Source organism: Hydra vulgaris, chromosome 06 (genome assembly GCF_038396675.1).
Source record: "Hydra vulgaris chromosome 06, alternate assembly HydraT2T_AEP".
In the NCBI taxonomy this organism is placed as follows: domain Eukaryota; kingdom Metazoa; phylum Cnidaria; class Hydrozoa; order Anthoathecata; family Hydridae; genus Hydra; species Hydra vulgaris.
Window position 1 is genome coordinate 11,363,753 of NC_088925.1, and position 21,142 is coordinate 11,384,894.

General features: G+C 26.4%; 1 protein-coding gene across 1 annotated transcript; it reads left to right on the plus strand.

The window, feature by feature from the left end:
• Window positions 1-4,144: 4,144 nt before the first annotated feature.
• Window positions 4,145-20,141, plus strand: LOC105843877 (uncharacterized). The gene is made up of 2 exons (XM_065799211.1): window positions 4,145-5,213; window positions 19,380-20,141. Exons 1-2 carry the CDS (start codon window positions 4,379-4,381, stop codon window positions 19,808-19,810), a joined length of 1,266 nt encoding a protein of 421 aa, XP_065655283.1. The 5' UTR covers window positions 4,145-4,378; the 3' UTR covers window positions 19,811-20,141.
• The last annotated feature ends 1,001 nt before the right edge of the window (window positions 20,142-21,142 follow it).

Genomic DNA, 21,142 nt, shown 5'->3' on the forward strand with positions numbered 1-21,142 from the left:
AATTTGTTGTATTATATATTATATGTATTACATATACTGTTAAGATTAGCACCATATAATTTTAGTTATAAATTTTTTTTGAAAACAAATTAATTAATGTACTAAATTGTTTTAATTATTAGCATATGCTAATAACTAATTTTTAGTTGTTAGCATATGCTAATAAATAAAACAATTAAGTACTTAAATTAATTTCTTCTCGATAAAATTTTTTAACTAATAAAATAATACTGCTTATCTCAACATTATATGTAATACATATAATATATAATACAACAAATTACTTATGCAAGACTATTCCATATGATCTTAAATGACCGTACAACCAAAAGATCTTATAAGATTATTTTGTAGTTATTCCGACCCTACTAAATACTGCCATTCATATTTTCGCGATAGAATATTCTACCTCTACACAAAAATATGAGTGGATTTTAGTAATAATTGAATTATTACTAAATTCTGGTCGCGTTATTACAAAAAATCTTGTAAGATATTACAAATCTTACTAAGAACTCGTGTCATAACTTGAAAATCTTACTAAGAAATGATGATATAATTTACATATCTTATTAAGATCTTACATTTTTTACAAATCTTACTAAGAAATCGTACGTAAACTTCCAAATCCTAATAAGATCTTAATAGTTTTCTTGCACGTCTTGCAAGCCTTACTAATTTTACTAAGGTTCTTAATAAGAAAACTTATTAAGATTTCTAAGACTCGTCGCTCTGAAAAAAATATTTAAGACTAAGTCGCTCTCACAAAAATATTTAAGACTAAGAGACACCACTAACATAATAGACACGACAGATATTAGACAGTATTGGCAACAGAAAGTGCTGAGACTTTGCTTAGAAAATCTACAGACTTTGCTAAGAAAGTGAATCAGCAGGACATGTAACAGGTTGCACTGGATCGCATCACCAGTATCAGGGTTATCAAGATAATCATACCTTTATTGTTCCGCATCACTTTTAAAATTATTTTATTCAATTTTGTTTAAATATTATTAACTATTTTATCAAAAATGTAATTTAAAAGCGCCTTAGAAATGGTTTATAGTGGAAGAGTGTACTGTATAGATTCATTTACATAAGTTATTACATTATTGGCATTTACTTTAAGAAGCATCTCAGATCTAAACTTAATTTACTTCGATGGGTAAACACTTAGTTGTAATAATGGTTCTTGTAGCTACATAGATACTTTAGACAATTGTTGTTAAAATTTAAAATATTATTACATGTAAAGATTAAACTTCTGTTAATCAATTTAAAAAATTTAAATCACGAACAAAAAATAGTATTTGCTAAAGGAAGCGAGTAAAATTAACCATAACAGCATGAAAAATTCACTCAATAGCCGTTACAAAGTTAGTCGGTACAATTTATTTTTCATAACGTTTTTACAAAGAAAATACTACTATTTCCGTCTTAAGTGTTTTGATATTACATTACTAAGTTTATACATATACAATGTTCATATTGTACTTTGATACGAAGTATATTAACTTGATTAAGCTTTATATTATCTTCTATTTTATTTGTTTAAATTGCTATTTACGTTTTTACAATAAAATTTTATTAGATTAGGAAAACTTTTAAAGAGTTTTTGTTATACACTTTTCACAGGAAATAAGATTATAAAAGAAATACTTGTAGTTATTTTAAAACTTCCCTCCCATTTCTCCGCGCCACCCTACTGAAAAAAAGTTATTCAAATCAATATTTTATGCTAATTTGGTATGAAGTTTTAGATTATAGCAACAAGAAATACAATTTTTCTAAGTACTAAGTTTTTAAGTTATAAATGTTGTTTTGCATTCTAAAATACTTCTTTTTTTTTGTACTTTAATATTTTTATTTTTTATTTGTAAAGTTTAATATTATTACCTAAAATTTCTTTAAAAAAAAATTTTTTTTTTACCTTTTAAAAAGATAAAATTGAGCCAAATAATTGTAAGCATAAGATATATATTTTCGTATATTTATTCTGTACTATAGAAAACCACTTTAGTATGGTTTCCAATTGCTGTAAAATTGTTGCATAACATTTTTGCAGCAATTAGTTCCTGGTTTCGCATTAATTCCTTAACCGAAAAAATCTTGTTAAACAACTGACGTTAAGCTGAGCAGCCTACACTAGAAACTGTATCCATTATAAAAGAAGGTTGTTATGCAACTGTGGTACAACATTTCTAAAATCTTTTGAAAATAACAATTTAATCTTCAATTAAATGGTTATTTTCCACAAAATATTTTTAATATTTCCCACAAAAAAAAGTTAAGAGGATTTGATTAATTCCTGTTGCATTTCTTTTATGTTCTTTTTAAGAAATTTATTTTTATATATGAGTTTTAGAAATTTAAGCTTATTTTTTACTGGAATAAGTAATTTCTTACTATTCTTTTCAAAAAAAATTATCTTGTGACTTTGACTGTCAACGTGTAATCTAGCACCCTGGTACTTGCCCGTTGGTTACTGCCTGGGTAGCATTTTTAAATTACGGGTAACCTTCATTTTCATAAGTTTAAAACTTATTTTATTCACTTTTATTATTTAAAACTATTTATTGTAACATAACTGTTTAACAATATTATTTTGTAAAATAAAAAAAGATCTTAAAGATCTCGTTGTTAAAAGTTTTTATAGTTACGATTTATTTATCACCATCAGAATTTCTGAAAACGTTGAATATAACGTTTGGAAAGTTATTTGATTTTCTGACTCAGATAACTATATATTACTTAATGATTATTATTATTAGTCCTGTGTACAATTTTTCTATTACGTAAAACAGAAACTTATTCAACTTGTTTATTAATTTGTTTCTCAGAAAATAATTTCAGAACCTAAACAATGGAAGATTTAGATATACTATTTTAGCACACAAAGAACATGGGCATGCATGCAACTTAAGCACCATCAGAACACGCTTTCTTGACTGCTGGATATGTTGTCAGTCAATAGCGTGTTAGATAAAAAAAGATTTTAAAGATCACGTTGTTAAAAATTTTTATAGTTACGATTTATTTATCACCATCAGAATTTCCGAAAACGTTGAATTTAACGTTTGGAAAGTTATTTGACACCCGAAACATTAGAAACGCTAGTATTTCTAAACGTGTTTGCAACTTGTGTAACCTGGACACTAAAATAAAATTTAGAAAAATAACATTTCTAAATAAAAAACATCATTAAATTAAAATTTTATATACCATTTATATCAACAACTTTCATAGAAAAATATTATTTTAACCAGTACCCGCCTGCTTGTTATACGAATACCCGGGTGGCCATTTTCACAATTTTCGACACCCTTACTTAAGACATTTGCCTTCTTTACAACTATTATAACAACTTCATATGAAAGTGATCCGATATATTCTGTTTGATTTACAGGTGAAAAGCAAGTTTAAGACAATTCAAATTTTTCGGGTAAAACATATCTAATTTATCCGTATTACCTGGGCAAATCATATATGATGACAAAATTGAAATAAAATTAGAAATTGTTGTAGTAAACATTGATTTTATTAAATGCAAGTGAATTTTATGATTAACTATATCATGGCTTAAGAGTAGTTTAATTGACAATTAATATGTTAGCCTCGTAATGGTATGAGCAAAGAAAAAAAAAAAAATTTTTCGGATCCTTAGGCTTTCATCAATTATATATAGCACATTTATTTTTTCGAGAAGTACCGCATGCAAAAGCGGAGCAGTTAGCACAAGGCATTTGCAAAAAATAAGAGAAAATCAACAATCTTCTTTTAAATGTTCTTTTTAACACATCTTCATTTACAAACAGTGAGCACTAGTTAGTATACTTGAGTAATATAAACAATTGCGCTCTAAAATTAGTTAGACTATGCATTTTATGACTCTAGTATTATTGTTTTTTTAATTTATTAGTAAAAGTGATACATTTTATATTTAAAAAAGGATAAAATTTGAGGGTATTGTTATTTAAAACACTTAAAAATAATCTCTAACGGGATCTTAAATTACTTAACTGTCAAAATAAACTTGCGTTCTCAGTTTGGTCGGCCACGCAAATGTTCGGATATAGGTTCGGGCAAGTAAGAACAATGCGTTAGAACAATAAATTATTTATGGTCACGTGCGATAATTTAAATCAAGTATATTTTACAGAATTTTTAAAATGCAGACTGGCGAATCAGATAAATATGCTGAAAATGTCGAGAGGAGCAGCTGATTCTAATTCCTCTAGGATATAATGTATCTCACGTAAAGTAGCTGAGATGAGTTACTATTATTGTCTTGTATTCTACAAATATGTAGCAATCTCGTTAAATAATGTTTACACTGAAAATTTGAACTAATTTATATTGTGTTGTATTTACGTACATCATGAATTTGCCGTTTAAACCGAAAATTTCAAGTAGAGGTAAAATAAAATATATATATTTAAATACGCTTTTGGCATTATATTGCTTATTTTCATTTCAAATTAAATTTTCACTTGGTGGATTAGAAAGGTATAACAAATTTATATCTGAAGAAAATACTGAAGAATCTGAAAACAAGCTATCTGAAATGTGCGCTTTTGTTGCTGATAGGTCTTGTCAAAAATGTATAGATTTAGCAGTTTGTTTTTGGTGTGGTAAAAGGAGTGAAAATGCTGTTGGACAATGCTATGCCATAATTGATAAAAAAGCTAAGTATGAATGTCAAGGTCAGCAAGTATACAATAAAGGGACTTGTAGTTATAAATATGCTATTCAGGAAAACGAAATAAAAAAAAAGAAAATTCTAATTAATCTACTTAATTTGTTCAAAAAACTTCACTTTCTAAATAGTAAGAAAAAAGAAAAAGAAGGAAACATATCTAAATCTATAACTTCTTTTATTTCAGAGAACAAAAAAAGTGAATACCATATAAATACTATTAACACACTGTTAATGAACATACAAAATTTTTCAAGAAATTCTGATATAGGAGATAAAATAATATCTAATAATGTAACTAGTTTACCATTGAACTATCATGAAATAATATTTAACAACTCTTCTTTGTCTGAAAATTTTTATACACATCATTTACAAGACTGTTCTCATTTAAATAATAATGTTTGTGAATTGTCAGTTTGTGTTTGGTGTGAAGCTTTAAGAAAGTGTGTTTTGAAGTCAGGGTTTCAACAAAATGAATGCAATCCAAGTTTATTAACACAAAATATTGTTAAAGGTATTCATTTATTTTTTCAATTGTGAACTGTTCACATTAAAATGCTCTCTAACATTATTATTATGCAAATATAACTACATATTTATGCTTTGTGTTATTATTTTAAATAGTATATGTATGTATGTATATATATATATATATATATATATATATATATATATATATATATATATGTATATATATATATATATATATATATATATATATATATATATATATTTATACAAGTAATATATTTTATTTTATTATAATTGACAAAAATGTCCTTCATTGTTAATATAAGAATCAAAAACTGCATAATGTCTTTGTGGATAAATATTACTATAAAGTTTGTTATACAATTTATACTTGGCTAAGAAGTTAAAAAAGTAGTAAATTTTTGTGACTTATATAGTGAAATATATCCCAAAAACAAATTCACAAAGGTAGGCATTATTTGTATATGCATATTACTCTTTTTTTTTGTTGTTGTATGCGCGTATATAAACATAAGTTATTAATTATTTCAATAATTTCGCTTGAAGTTCTTGTTTAATTTATCCTAATAATTTTTTTAACACAAATGAATTTAATTTTAAACCCAATTTAAATAAGATGTATAATACTTTTTTTTGTTTTAAAGAATGCCTGCCCAAACCTGAACCCTCAGTAGATGAATATAAACTTCACTGCGTCTATGCCTATTTAAGTCTGGCGATGTACATATATGTACACTCCACAGTGCCTATCTCTATTTAAGTGAGTATACTCCACTGCGACTAGATCTAAATTAGTCGATTTATGTATGCATTAATGCACTTATTCTATGAAACTTTGAAAGATAAAAATAAATAATAGACATAACTATAAATAAACAACAACAATAGTTATAAAACATAAAACTACATAGAAATAAAACATTATAGTTAAATATAAAAAATCTTCACAATAGAGATTTGAACCCGCAACCCTGACAATTACGCCTCAAAACAAGATTTAAATACCTAAAGCACTACATTGGTATATTTTTGACGCAAAAAGTTAAAGTATATAAACATTTTTCATGTACAAATAGGATTTTTATTATGTAAACCTTATTTGTACGCACATACAAATAATGACTTCGTTTCACTAACTATTTTTGAATCAGAATCACTCTTGTTACCGGTATTACATACAGTGTGGTGCAAATTTATTACCTCACCAAAAATCCAAGATCTTAATTATAAACAAATGATCATTTCCAAATTATTTAAATGCTTAGTGTCTTTCTTGAATAATTTATTTGTCTGGTTTAATTTTGTCAGTTAATTTAAAGTTTTTCTAAAAACTTTGGTACAAAATTATAACCTTATTTCAATTTTATTCAACAAAATTGATGATGTGTTGTATCTTAATTTTAATTTATTATTGATACTTTGTTTTGTCACAATTCAAAATAACTTCAAATAATTGATTTGGCATGCTAGCCAATGGTTTATTTAGATCAGCAAGAGATATGTTCTTCCAAACATGCACAATTGCCTTTTTAAATACATTAACATTTTAATATTGTTTCCTGACTGCATAAACATCTTGTTCATATGCCCCATATGTTTTCAATGAGATTTAAGTTAGGCAATTTAAATCTCATTGGAAAGTTAGAGAGTTGGCTATTCTAATATTTTATTTTTATTAACAGTGAACCATAGTATTTTATACTTTGCTCTGTGAAATTGTGCATATTTTGCTTGACAATAAAGTTCACGTTAACAAATTTTCCTGAAATATCATTCAAATGATTATCCAACAAATTTCTATACCTTATTTAATTAAGTAGTAGTAAAACCAATTGCACTTTTTCCAAAGTAACTAAATGTAAGCTGACTTCCGACTTCAAAGTGTCAAGACGTGTTTATGCGAGCTCCTTATATATGCCTAAATTATTATATATTGGTTATGTTATCAAATTTAATTATTATTATTTTTGCCAAAACTGTTTGAATAGGTTGCTTTTTTTGGTATTTATTTGTTATATTGTTTAACTGACAGTGGTGTGGATTTAAATCAACTTCTAAAGTATACATTTTTTAACTATATTTTGGTTTTTCGTTTTTTTTTGCAAATATATTCCAAAATTTGTCCGCAATAGACTGTATTGCCTACATTATCATCAATACTCAAAAAACAAAAAATTTATCAAAATAACTTGTAATAAACATTTTTATAAGAAAAAAAACTTAAAAAAAAAATTTGAAAGATAACGAGACCATATTAAAGTACAATTACCGATATCATAATTAAATTACCGCTCTACATATACATTTTTGCATTAAACAATGGCGAACACAAAACTTCCTGGTAAAAATGGAAAATTAACAACAGCAATTTTAGAAGTAGTTATGTTAAAATTACAAATCAAAGTTGCAAATTTGAAAGAGATTGTAAGAAAACAAAGATATGTAATTAATAATTTTAAAAATGAAAAAAACTCTAATCATAAAACATGGAAGGTTGTAACTGCTGGTGTAACAAGTAAGTTAATGCCTCATCAAATAAGTATCATAAATGCGATTTCTGTTAAAGAAGAACTCAAGAAAAAAAAGGAGAAGAATATTATTATTTCTGGTGATTCTGAATCAACTGGAACTGAAAAAGAAAAGGAAGAAGCTGATTTAGCAAAAGTAAAGCATATTTTTACGGATATAAATATAGATAGCAATAAAATTATACATATAAAAAGATTTAAACCAAAAGTAAACATCCAAAATGGTTAAAGGGTCAGTACTTGTCAAGTTATCATCACCAGAACAAAGAATTCCAGTACAATCTGAAAATTAGATTATGATTTGCATAAGGAAAGAAACAAACTAAATGCCAATCTGTCAGAAGAATCTCCCCTTCAAATTGGTATCAGGAGCAACACAATACAAAAAATAAAAAAACAATGAAATTAATAATCACGAAAAGTCAAACATAAGTTTAAAAAAAGACCATTCAACCGACTTTAAAAAACAAACTTATTTAAAATGCATATATACAAATGTAACGTCTCTAAACAATAAGTTAAACTATCTAACAATTAAAATTATCCAACATGGTACTTCGGTTGTATTTATAAGTGAAACTTGGTGGTCAGATATATTATCTACAAATATTATTGCTTTTAATTTATTTAGAAAAGATAGAGATAGTAGAGGAGGAGTAGGTATTTTTATTAAAAACAACATCAAATCTTACGTAGTGGACAATGATATACTTAATTCTAAAATAATTGAGCAAATTTATTGTCTTATTGAAGTTAGATCAGAAAAGATTATTATTGGTTGTCAGTGATGTACCCTCCAGTTTTTTCCCAGTGAAAAACTGAAACTGTTTCCAACTGAAACAGTTTTTATTTCTCATTTAAGTTGTCCGCTATGATAATCAGTAGTACGGTGTAAAAGTTTTTTTTTGTATTGTTTCTCAGGTGAAACTAATGATATTTTTAAAATTTTAGTTCATGCATAGCCGTGTACTTTGTTTTTAAGGAGCAAATTATTATAAGTTTGTAAGGGAAAAAGATATAAAACAAAAAAAAACTTTAGACTGCAAAAGTAACAACACTCTAGTCACTAACTGCATTATAAAAGTAATAAAACTATAATAGTGTTATCACTTTTATAAAGTACTTATAACTTTTAAAGTTCATTCTTTGTTCAAACAACATTAGTAATTCCAAACTTTAATAAAAGTAGATAAGTGTCTAGAAAATATAAAGTGGATATTCAAAGATTAAAAACATTAGGAACTTTTACAAATACTTAAACAACTTTATAAAAATGTACTTTATAAAAAGTTGGGCATTATTAAAAACGTTACTAATAGTCCGTAAACACATGCGCTCATTTTAAAATCAACCAATAAAAAGTTTTTATTAGTTAATTTTAAAATTAATTCACGTTTTTACAAACCGTTTGTAACGTTTTTCATGATGCTAAACTTTTTATACAGCACGTTTTTATAAAGTGGTTTAAGTTCCTTAAAAGTTAAGTTTTAAATATTATTTGAATATCCACTCAATTTTTCTAGATGCTTTTCTACTTCAATTAAAATATAGTTTTATTAATAAACACACTCTTATAAGTAACAAATTGTCTGGTTGTCCTGCTGGGCTACTGACAGACAATTTTTTTTAATTTCAGTTGCCCATGGAGAAAACGAGTCGTCCTGTGCCAATGGACGACCATGAGGGTACACCACTGGTTGTATATATTGTCCAGGTTCATGTAGTAAAATGGAAAATTCAGCTATAATCCGCTCAATTAAACAAATTAGCAATCTGTGTTAAAAGAATAAACGCTCTAGTATCCTGCTATGTGGAGATTTTAATTATCCGCCAATAAGTTGGTATGAAAACTACAATTTACTACAATATGATCAGGATATTCAAGTAAAAGAGTTCATAGATTGTCTAAGTGATTGTTTTTTGTTTCAAAATGTTACTTATCCAACATTCCAAGTAAAAATTAGTTTTTTACTTGGAATATTGGATAAGTAACTAAACTAATAATGTGTTAGATTTGATAATAACAGAATGCAAAAACAGAGTATTTTTAGTGATTCATCTTCCAAGAAACAAGAAATTAAATGATTATTTTAACAAAGTTAATTTTTCTGATAAATTTCTGAAATTAAATGCAAATGATTCTTACAACATTCGGTTATCAATTAATAATTATGAATGCAATGTGTTTATTCCTAGGTTAAAAATGAGTAGCGAAAACAGAATAAAAGATCCTCTTTGGATGAACATTGAACTAAAACACATGTGTAAAAGAAAGCGCAACTAACAGTTTATGTGCCGCAACACAAAATTTAGTAGTTATGTGCTGGTCACAGCATACAAACATTTGAATTTAAAAATTAAAAAAAAGGTGAAAAAAAGTATCAAGGATTTTGAAAAAATGTTAGCACTAAATTATAAACTAAATCCTAAATCGGTATATGCATATATTAACAGCAAAACTTCTGCAAAGGAATCAATATAAGCATTATATTGGACTGATGGCACTCAAGAAGCAATTTAACAAACCACTATAGACAGTACTATAATATACTTTGCAAGCCTTTATCAATATTGTTAAACAAGTCTTATGAAATAAGTGTTGTTCGGAACCTTTTGAAAAAAGCACACATTATACCCCTGATTTAAAAGGGAAGCAAACTTGATCTAATTATCGTCCAATTTCACTAACTTCGGTTGTATGCAAATTAATGGAGTGTATTATACGTGATGAGATAACGAAACATTTAGTAGTGCATAATTTGATAATAAAACAACAGCATGGCTTCTTTTATAAGAAAAATTGCACTACCAATTTGCTTGAATCATTTGATTTTATCACAAAAGCACTTGTAGATGGATACGATGTAGATATATTATTATTAGATTTTGCAAAAGTATTTGACTCTGTTTTATTGTTAAGGTTATTAGTAAAGCTTGATTGGCTTGGGATTAGAAACAAATTATTATTGTGGTGTGAAAGTTTTTTAAGCCAAAGATTGTAAAGAGTAATAGTTGGAGAATTTTTGTCAGAATGGGAGAAAATAGATAGTGGAGTCCCTCAAGGCTCGGTTTAAGGTCCACTACTCATCGTGGTATTTATAAATGATTTATTAAATAAAATTAAAAATGAAGGCAAACTATTCACTGATGATACTAAACTATTAGCAGTCATTAAATCGGAATCAGATAACATCAGTTTACAAAACGATCTCAATATTTTAAAAGAATGGACAGAGGACTAGCAAATAAAATTTAACTCGCAAAAATGTAAAGTAATGCATTTCGGAATTAGCAACCCTTAATATAAATATAAAATTAATGAAGTTATAAAAGAGTTAAAAAAGATCTTGGTATTTTTATCTCAAATAATTTTGATTGGAGTCACTATATATGCTATGTGATTAATGAAGCAAATAAACAAATAAGTAGAATTAAACATGCTTATTATACAAATCATTAGTTCGTCCCCATCTCGAGTATGGCGCAGTTATTTGGAACCCCTATCGGTAAGGAGAAATTAATAGACTTGAAAAAGTTCAAATAGAGCAACCAAAATTTAAAACTAAAATTGCCTTCATTAAAAACCGATGAAGGCGGGGTGATTTATTACAAATGTTCAAATTAGTAAAACAAATTGAGAAAATAAATTTGCATAATCGAATTGAATATTTTAATACTAATGGTTGAGCAAGAGGTTATAAATTAAAAAGGCATAAGGAGTCAATAAAAACACAAAATAACTACAAGTTTAACACAATCAGACAAAAAAATTTCACTAATAGAGTTGTAAATGACTGGAATGTACTAACAAGAAATCATCGAGTCAGCAAACATAAATCAATTTACGAACCACATTGATAAATACTTTAAATTTAACCTAAAATCTCAGATCTTGTTTATTGTTTTTAATCCTTTTTAAAAATTTTTGGCTGTTATAGACTGAAATTCTACATAATTTCAGTTTCAACTCTTATGAGTTACAGCGTCGATTCTATTCTAAATTGAATTATTACTCCTCCACCTCCCATAGTCCTTGTTTTTTTGTTTGTTTTTTTTTTAATTTCCAAATGTTGTGTCAGTAATAATTGAAGCCATCTGGAACATCAAGATTAAGAATTTCATCAGGCTATAAAAAAAATTTTCTAAGTTATGTGGTCCTAGGCCCGTTAAAGACAAATGCATTCATGTGCATTAGCTAATGATTTAGATGTGCAGTTTTTTTGTATATGTAAGAATGTCTTACTTGATGTTGCTAATGGCATGCACAATTTTTCACTGTCTGCAAATTTTAACCATTTCTCTATCATTTCAATGTTTTGTGCAATGATGTATTGGATCATTTAAGAAATTACAAATTAAATGTGGTAAATGTCTCAGTTTGCAAGCAACAATCATGTTTGGTCATTCCAATGAGCTGTAGCCTTTGAACTTGTTTTTTTTTTTTTTGTTGTTGTTGAAAAATGTAATTGCTCTGGGCATTCATTAAATAGTTTTGATTAAATAAATTTTCTGCCATTTTTTGATCGTTTTGAAGCAATTTCGAAGATAAGTTTATAATTATGCACCACAGTTTTAAAACAGTTTATAATTTGAGTAAGTTAAAAATTCTTATAAAGTATTTGTTTATTTTAAAAAACTTTTTAAAGTTTCTTGATCAAATCTGTATGATACAGACTTGATCAATAAACTTTGAAAAGTGCTTTCAAAGCTTATATAGGCTAGTTTCTAAATCTGTAACACACTGTATATATCTTGCAGGGCTATTTTTAGGTGGTATCATTTTGTCATTAAGTCTTATAATTTTTTGTTATATTTCTTTAGCAATTTTGTGGCATTTCACTAATAATTGACTGAGCTTTTCGAACAGTTTTTCAGACGTTTTTTAAAAGACAGTTTTTTCAAGTTTTTCAGACAAATTTTTCAGACAATTGTTTTAAAAGTGTTGTGTCTAATATTGCCATCATATCAGCATGCAATATCCCTTGTTTTTTTAAATATTTTTTATAAATAATGTAATAAAATATAATAAAATTTATTACATTATTTACAATTATGTTAACCATTATTTTTTTTATTTTTTTTTTTGCTTAAGTTTTTAAACACATAATTAACTTCTCTTCTGACATATTTTTCTAAATGATATATAATACATTAACAAGAACTAATAATTTTTTCTTAAAATTGTATTTAGTTATTATGCTTTGTTCTTAAAACTAGAGTTAGTTATTATTATTTGTTCCTAAAATTGAAGTTACATGCTTGAAGATATAAAAAAATTTTATACATTCTTTGAGATATAAATTTCTTTTAATGTAATTACAAAATAAATAATAGAAAATGTAAAAAGCAACACCAAAATATTTTGTTATTCTGTGAGTAAATAAATAACTATTAAAATTTCTTACATTTATTTAAATTTCAAGCATCAAGCAATTTTTAAATGCCCAAATTTAATGGTGAAACTGATATGATTATATCTCTATACTAATTACTTTGTATTAATATAGCTATAATGACTTAAATATAAAGGTCTGTCATCTAGATTTGTAAAGGTCCTGTAGAAATATAAAGGTCATGTAGAAATATAAAGGTCCTGTCATGTAGAAATATAAAGGTCCGTCATTTAGAAGGGTTTGAAAAATTAGTGGCCCTTGGTACTAATAGCTTTTTTTTAATTATACCAAGGGTAGCTCTCTGAAAATTGGTTTTAACTTTATTTGACAATAAAAATAGATACATAAATTGGATTAAAATTTTGTTTAATCTTAGAAAAACAAATTTGCAAATTTGTTTAAAACAAACAAGTTTACAATATTGTATAAACAAACATATTTATCTAGTGTTACTTAATTACAACATTTAAATAAATAACAAAATTGACTAATAGTTTTAAACAAAATTGACAACAAAGTCTACTTTTAAAATTAATAATTAATTATTAATTTTAAAAGTAGACGGGTAATTCTAAAACAATAACAAAATGAAAGTGCTTTGCACCAATTGAAATTCAACGATCTGCCTTGCGATCAAACAAATTTGTTATCAGAGAAACAAATATGGCCCTACATAGAAACTAAATGGCCCTAGTACAATACTTGATAGCTTCATGAAAAATGTCATCTATTAACAAACCTGTATTGAGAGAAAACTTATCAACATCACACTTAGTACTTAAGTAACAAACAGTATAATATACGAGAACTTATAGAAAAACATTTCCATAAGAACCATCAAAATGGAAGGTTACAGCTTCAGTAACTTCCAGTGCAAGAAATAAATAAGCTGATCAACAGCATTTGTACCTTTGGAATATTTGCATTATACTGATCAACTGATCAAATTTGCTTTATACTGATCAACTGATCAAATTTGTTTTATACTGATCAACTGATCAAATTTGCTTTATACTAATTAACTGATCAACAAACATTCATAGCTTTAGAGTTTTTGCATTATAATGATGTAATTAGTTTTTGCCAAAAAAACACTAAAAGATTTACTAAATTTAATAGTTGAATATAAATGCAATTAAAAAACTTGTTTTCAGTTAACTGAATTTTTTTCAAGTTGGTCTACCAAAGTAAGATTCGTTTTCTTTAAATTATTATTAACTTAAAGTATAAATAAATTCAATTAAAATATTTATTTATTTTAAATAATTATACACATGTGATTAACAAACTTTGAAAAGTCCTTTGAATGCTTCTATTTGGCAAGGCTTCAAAAAATAACTAATTAATATTATTAAATTATCTTTTAATTTATTTATTTATTTATTTTATTATTATTATTATTTAAATATTAACTTTATTAAATAATATTAAAATTGTTGTAAAAATAGTTTTATTAATTATTTTATCTGCATTTTTTTATACGTTTATACTCAATTTTTTTTCTAATTTAAAATATGAGACATCATTTTGAATGCTAACATAACAAGTTAACAAGTTTTTCAAAAAAAAACATGAAGCTATTATAAACAAATGGTTAAAATTCAGCTATAGGATGTTTGATTAACATCCAATTACTGAGGAAAAAATAAATTTTTATAGCATTTTAAAATTGTTTTATATAAAAACTTAATGCGTTGCTGATTTTATTTTTCAGACACTATTGTTCATAGTTTTGAATATTTTGCTATTTTGAGAGTACTTAATAAATAAATTAGAAAGGATTAGAAGCTTTCCTGTATTCCTACTCTACAAAGTTGGCATTAAAAGCTTCTAAATTAAGCAACAAATTTATTTAGCAAGCTTATTGATAAACAAGGGCGTTCATTGCACATACATTTGCACAGGCACATATACATTTAAATAGTAGATAAAGTTTATGTTAAAACTTCATCAGTCATAGCGGATAACATTATGGAAATCTGTCAATCAATCAGAAAAATCAGTTGAAACAATATTAGTTACATTGTTTCCTTGTGTTAATAGTTTTTTGTGAAGAAAATCTTTCTGCATTATCAACACGTCCTAAAGAAGACAAAATCGATTTTAATAGAACTGTTTTATTTCTAAAAGATTTTATTGATACATGAGGAGTTTTTAATGTTCACAAACTTGGTGGTGAACATTAAAAATTCTTCACTTGGTGGTGAAAAACAAAGTAAAACAATGATTATTAAAACATCTAAACCAATAGCCCATACATCAAAAGGCTTAGTTGAATTAAAAAAATATTTGTTAAATACATTGCACTAGTTTGTAAAACTTGGTGAGTTAAAATCCAAACCTGTCTAAAAAATTGTTAGTATGTTTTGTCAAACTGGTTAGGCATATTTTAAATTGGTTCGTTAAGTTTCGGGAAAAAATAAAATTAAACTCTTAAAACAATTTTTGCAATATGGTTCAGATGGTCATAAACTTGAAGCTGGTCATAGTTAAAGCAAATATCAAAGGCAAATAATGCAGAAAAAAATCAAAATATTTAATTCTTTAAACATACTAGAATTTTGTTTAACTGATGCTCTTAAAATGGCTTTAGTATACATTACTGTTTACCTTCAATCTAACACTGGATACAAAGATCTTGACACTGATACATATTCAGGCCTCGCAGGAATAAGTTAGTGCAGGAGCGGTGAATTGCCCATCCAAAATGGATATGGCGGGCACTAAGGGCCATAAGCATTTTTGCGGGCTTTTTTGATGTTTAGATTAAAATGCTCATGGATAAAAAAAAATGTTTATGTTTTTGCAATAGTTTTCAAGTTTTACAGTGTAATGTTTGTATCGAATCATAAATACATCAGAAAAATAATTGTCAGCAACAGTTGTTTTTCTGATATTTATTATTTATTTAAGCATCTTAACGTTTTAGAGAAATTGTAACAACATTGCATTTGAACAATTTTTTTAATAGAGGTTAAAAGTTTATTTAAAAATATTAGATCACTTTTTTATTGAAATGATTTATTGTTTATTAGTAGTAGTTATAAAACTTTTGTAATTGAAACCTGAATAAATGAGTTTGATACTTGTAAAATTGTTTTTGTGTTATGTAATTCAAATTTAAACTTAATGTTTATTAAAAAAGAGTTTTAAATAAGCGTGTATCTATTGTTTTCACTATGATTGAGTCGTATTTTAGATTCTAAGTTACAAACGTAGCTATAAAAATATTTTGTATAAAAAAGTATATATTTTTTTTAAAAAGTTTAAAAATTGTTCTGTAATTATGTTATACTTATTAAAGCGATGTTTTGTTTTAAATGTGCTAGATGTTTTTGCTATTTTTGTTTATGTAAGTTAAATACGACTAAATCTAAAAAGCATTAAATTTTGTTATGTATAAAAAAATTTATATTTGCACAAGCTATACTTTGCCTGTGTAAACTGACTTACACAGGTGTGGAGGTGGATGCAGTCGGTTGCCTGCCATTTCTGCCGAGGCCTGCATATTTGTATTATTGTGAGTATGGTACATATCTCAAAAATTGAAATTAGGGCTGCAATAATTGTCGGGCTACTGACCAGGACCCCCCACCCCCAGAAAAAAACACCAACACATTTAAATAAACTTCTATCAATAATAACTTTATTATTGAAAAAAAATGAAAAAGAAAAATGAAATTGATCATCGGTATTCCAATGGTAAAACGTTCGCCTCAATGATGATTCATTTTGGAACATTTTCTCCAACAGGAAAATTTTTTTTTTGTGGGTGTATACCTACCAAAGCTAAAAAAAACTTTAAATTATTTATTGATTCATCTTTATTTAAATAACCAAACATAACCTAACGCATACTTGCTTACCAAAACATTTTATCACATTCATACTTCACTCACCTTGACTTCATTATCACTCTGCTTCGCCCAATCATATTTTTTAGTAAATTTTTGCCCAATCATATTTTTTTTAAATTTCATATACATATTTTTCTTATAAATAGAATCCGTAAACAGTATACCCTTTTCACTTAAATATGTAATGTATATTTCCACATGATCTCATTCGAGTACTACGTTGAGAAGCATCCACAAAAAAGCTTCATTCTTGGCCATTGGAACTGATCATTTTGCCGAATAATTAATTCCAATGCTGAATAATTTCTCTACATCATTTTCAAATTCTTCTTCTTGAGTTGTAGTAATTATTTATATATTTTTTTTAGTTTATTGTATGCTTAGCTTGTTTGAATACCTAAAACTTATTACTTATTCTTTTAGTTAATTGTTTTTTAAAGTCCTCCAAAATATTTGTTCCTTTAATAACAGTAATAATCCATCTTTGATGTTTCCTAATTTGTTTTTCAAACAAAAACATTTGATTGTGTACAAATAAAGTGAACACTTCTGATGATGGATTTTTGAAAAAATCTACTTTTGCATTTTGGGGAATTTTTTTCTTCCAAGAAAAAATTCTTTAATGGGTTTCACAACTTCAGCATATTCTCTACGGAATGAGGTGCTAATAGATTTTTTATTAGAGAAGTTGCTTTTGTTTCTGCAGTAGATTGCTTGCTTGCAATTTTGTAATCTGGAAACTTGATGGATTTGAATTTAGTTGAATTTAGATGCTTTAAAAGAAACATACATATATTACCCAACTTTTAGCAAAGGTGTGATAAGTTGTGAAGAAACTAAGAAGTTCATAATATATTTTTATGTTGATACTAGATGTAGAATACTGTTAGAAAAGACCAGATAATACAAGCAAAAAAAGCCTTAAAAGCAATAGCAGAAAAATCTTATAAAAAGAGATGCCAAAATATATAATAGTAACTCAAGAAATAGTAAATATATATCATCCACAGTGTTGTGTTAACTTTTTGGCGAAAAATAATTCTGATGGAGAAGAAGACAAATTTGAAAAAGAGCTTAATAAAAAAAAGAAAAAAGGAGAAGTGTGACTAAAATTAATTTTTTAGAAATAATTTTAATACAAAATTGATGGATAAATGTAAAGTTATAAAAGAAATGTAATGTGTTAAAGTGAAATCAGCTTTTGAGAAAATTAAAGAATACCCAAAAGGATACAGAGATGTACAGTGTTGTCATTTGTTTGCCCCTTTTAAAAACAAGAGGCATTTTCCTGTACTTAAGTTTATATCAAGTGATCTGTGTTCCTGACTCAATCCTGTTATTTTATATAATATTGTATTTGTTTGATTCATTTTACCCGGAACTGCTCTAGAGTAAGAGTTGGAGCCAAAAATTTTAATGGGTCCTAGCTTAGAGCCTGAGCCAATTTTTAAACCTCGGCTCTAATGCCTTGATTCAAAAGTATTTGTTAATAATTTTTGAAAAATAAAGCATAGCAACTACAGTTATAATGTTATGATCTCCAATAATTGGCATTTTGAATTTATAAGAGAACATAACTTTATAAATTTCCTTTTTATAGAATGGCATTTAACAAAAAAGCTATTCTTTTTTAAAAAAAGTAAAAGGTAAACACAGTAACAAAAATGTGAAAAATAAAAGCAGCTTTAATCTCATTAAGTTTGAAGTAAAGAATATTTACTGAATTATTTGTTGATTAACATTAAATGAACTAACTGCACCAAATGTAAACAACAAACTAATGAATTTTTGTATTTCATTTAACAGTTTGGCTGCTTATTTAATAAAAGTCAGGTTATTTTCTCTGCCCAAAGTGCCATGATTCTAATTTTTTTTTTTTTTTTCACAAAAAATTATGTTTTAGGTTTAATTGGTGATATAAGTAAACATTTACAATTATTTTTTAAAAAACAGCAGAATTGTAATTATAAACACTTTCATGCAAAAGGTTCGAGATTCGATGCCGTTTCCAGCCTAATAAGCGACAGGCCTGGAAGGAGACATAAACTTCGGTGGTGCTCTATGATAAAACCGTAAGGACTTGAAGCACTTTTTTAACCACACACAAAAAAAGTCTTCAGTTTTGAAAGTCACTAAGTCCCTTGTTGATTTAAATCTAGATCTAGGTGTCCAGGAGATCGAAAAATATTAAAACTACTTTTAGGAAAAAGTTAGGACTCTTAACGCTTCATAAATTTTAAAGTTCTTATGTAAAACAGTGGTCTTATGATAATCTTGGCTAAAAAGTATTAAGTTTCAAGCCTTTAAATATTTTTTTTCTATTAAGTCCACAAATCTGTTAACATTTTTCTGGATTTTTAAATGACGATCATGATCATAATAAATAATAAAAATTATTAAAATCTTTTAGAAGCCAGTATGTGTAGAACAAAGGTTTCATGCAAAACTTGCACTGAGTATGAAGATTGCTATTGGTGCGATAAAACAAAGCTTTGTCATTCTTTCATTGATGCGTCGCTCATTTCTAATGAATGTTCAGAAAAGTGGTTCCATCGAAGTTGTAGTAACCAATCAGTAATTTTATTTTTCATTTTACCTGCACTTGGATGTTTGTTGATGATGGGTGTTGGTTACGTATGCGTAAAACATTGTTATTATCAACAGTTAAAACCAGTTGAAGTTAAACTCGAGGAACAACCCATGCTTTTTAAGGAAAAAAATGGACGAACAATATACCAAATTGCTGAATCAGAAGAGGAAGATGAAGATGAAAAATCTATTGCTGAAAAAAGCGGAAGCATATATCAAAAGTTAGGGAAAAATTATCCTTCAGTTTGGTGAATTTAAGGCTTTTTCAATTTAATTTTAAATAAATTTTAATGCTTATTTAATTAATAATAAAAATAAGAATACTAATATACATTTTTTGTTAAACAATACGGCTATTTATTATGTAACATATTTTTTTAGTTTTTATTTAGTATTTGCTTTAAGAATTCTCAAATAAAAATAGGATGTGATCCTTTAAAGTTTACAACTTTGTATTTGTACATTTATTTAATATCTATTTAATTTTTTAATGTTTTTCTGTGAATTTTTTACTACTTTATAATGTGTGTTCATTATGTAAATATAAATGTTTTGTTTATTAATGTGTTCTCGTAAGTCTGTATATATTGTGTTTTATTCCATGTTATGTTTTATTTGTAATTGACGGTGCTTAGAACATATAACATTTCCACTGAATCCTAGTAAAATATATGTAATGCCAATCAGTAAGACATCGTATGCACCACAATCTTGTGTAACTTACGCGTTTTTCTTGCATATTTTTGTTTTTGCAATTTTTTGTTATGTTTTGTAACTCGGTAAAATTTTGGTGTAATTCGTGCTATAACTTATAACAACTCTAATATCATGTTAAAACAGCTTTAAAAAAAAGCACTATAAGTTAGCTTTATACCAATGCTTATTAGTGTTAAAAATAATTTAAATAGATAATATATCTCACCAAAATAATAATTTAAATTAATATATGGGGCGCGTTATGCAAAAAAAGTACCAAGCATTCGAAAACTAGGAAGTGATTTCGTTCTAATTTGAAAAAAACTTATTTATAAGAATTACAAATGTTTTTTTGTTGTTGTTGTTTTCCAGTTTATGTGTAATAAAAGGTGTTTTTCTAAAACTACGGAAAAGGTATCAAGTTGTTGACTGAATAAAAAATCTTATTTGCAATTTTTGGATCTTTTATGTTTAAAAGGTTGTTCTTTTTATCTTTCAGACTTATACAAATACTTGCTAAATTTCTATAATTTTGAACATAACAGCGTAACACGTCTATAAAATTACGCAACGCTAAATTTAGCTAATAAGCAAAGCCGAAAATATCAAAAGTTTTCCATCGCAGAGTATTTAATCAAACCAAAAATTCAAAAGCGCTTGTACAATGAATAACACTGCGCAAAAGAGCAAAGAACCTTCGACATATCAAATTAACTTTTTTTTTTCTGTTTTTATTTATAATAATTTTTGAAGTCTAGCATATAGGGGTGAACGGAGCAAGATGGTTTTTTTTTTGTTACAGCTTAACAAAAAAACCTAAAAATGAGTGAAAACGAAACTATATTTACAAATTGTATTTCAAAACCCCAATTTGTTTTTTTTAACGCA

Bases quoted from the DNA above. Each gene is read 5' to 3' on its own strand.
- LOC105843877 (XM_065799211.1), top strand. From the start codon at position 4,379: ATGAATTTGCCGTTTAAACCGAAAATTTCAAGTAGAGGTAAAATAAAA. The intron at 5,214-19,379 runs GTATTCATTTAT...AAAATCTTTTAG, and splicing joins AACACAAAATATTGTTAAAG to AAGCCAGTATGTGTAGAACA.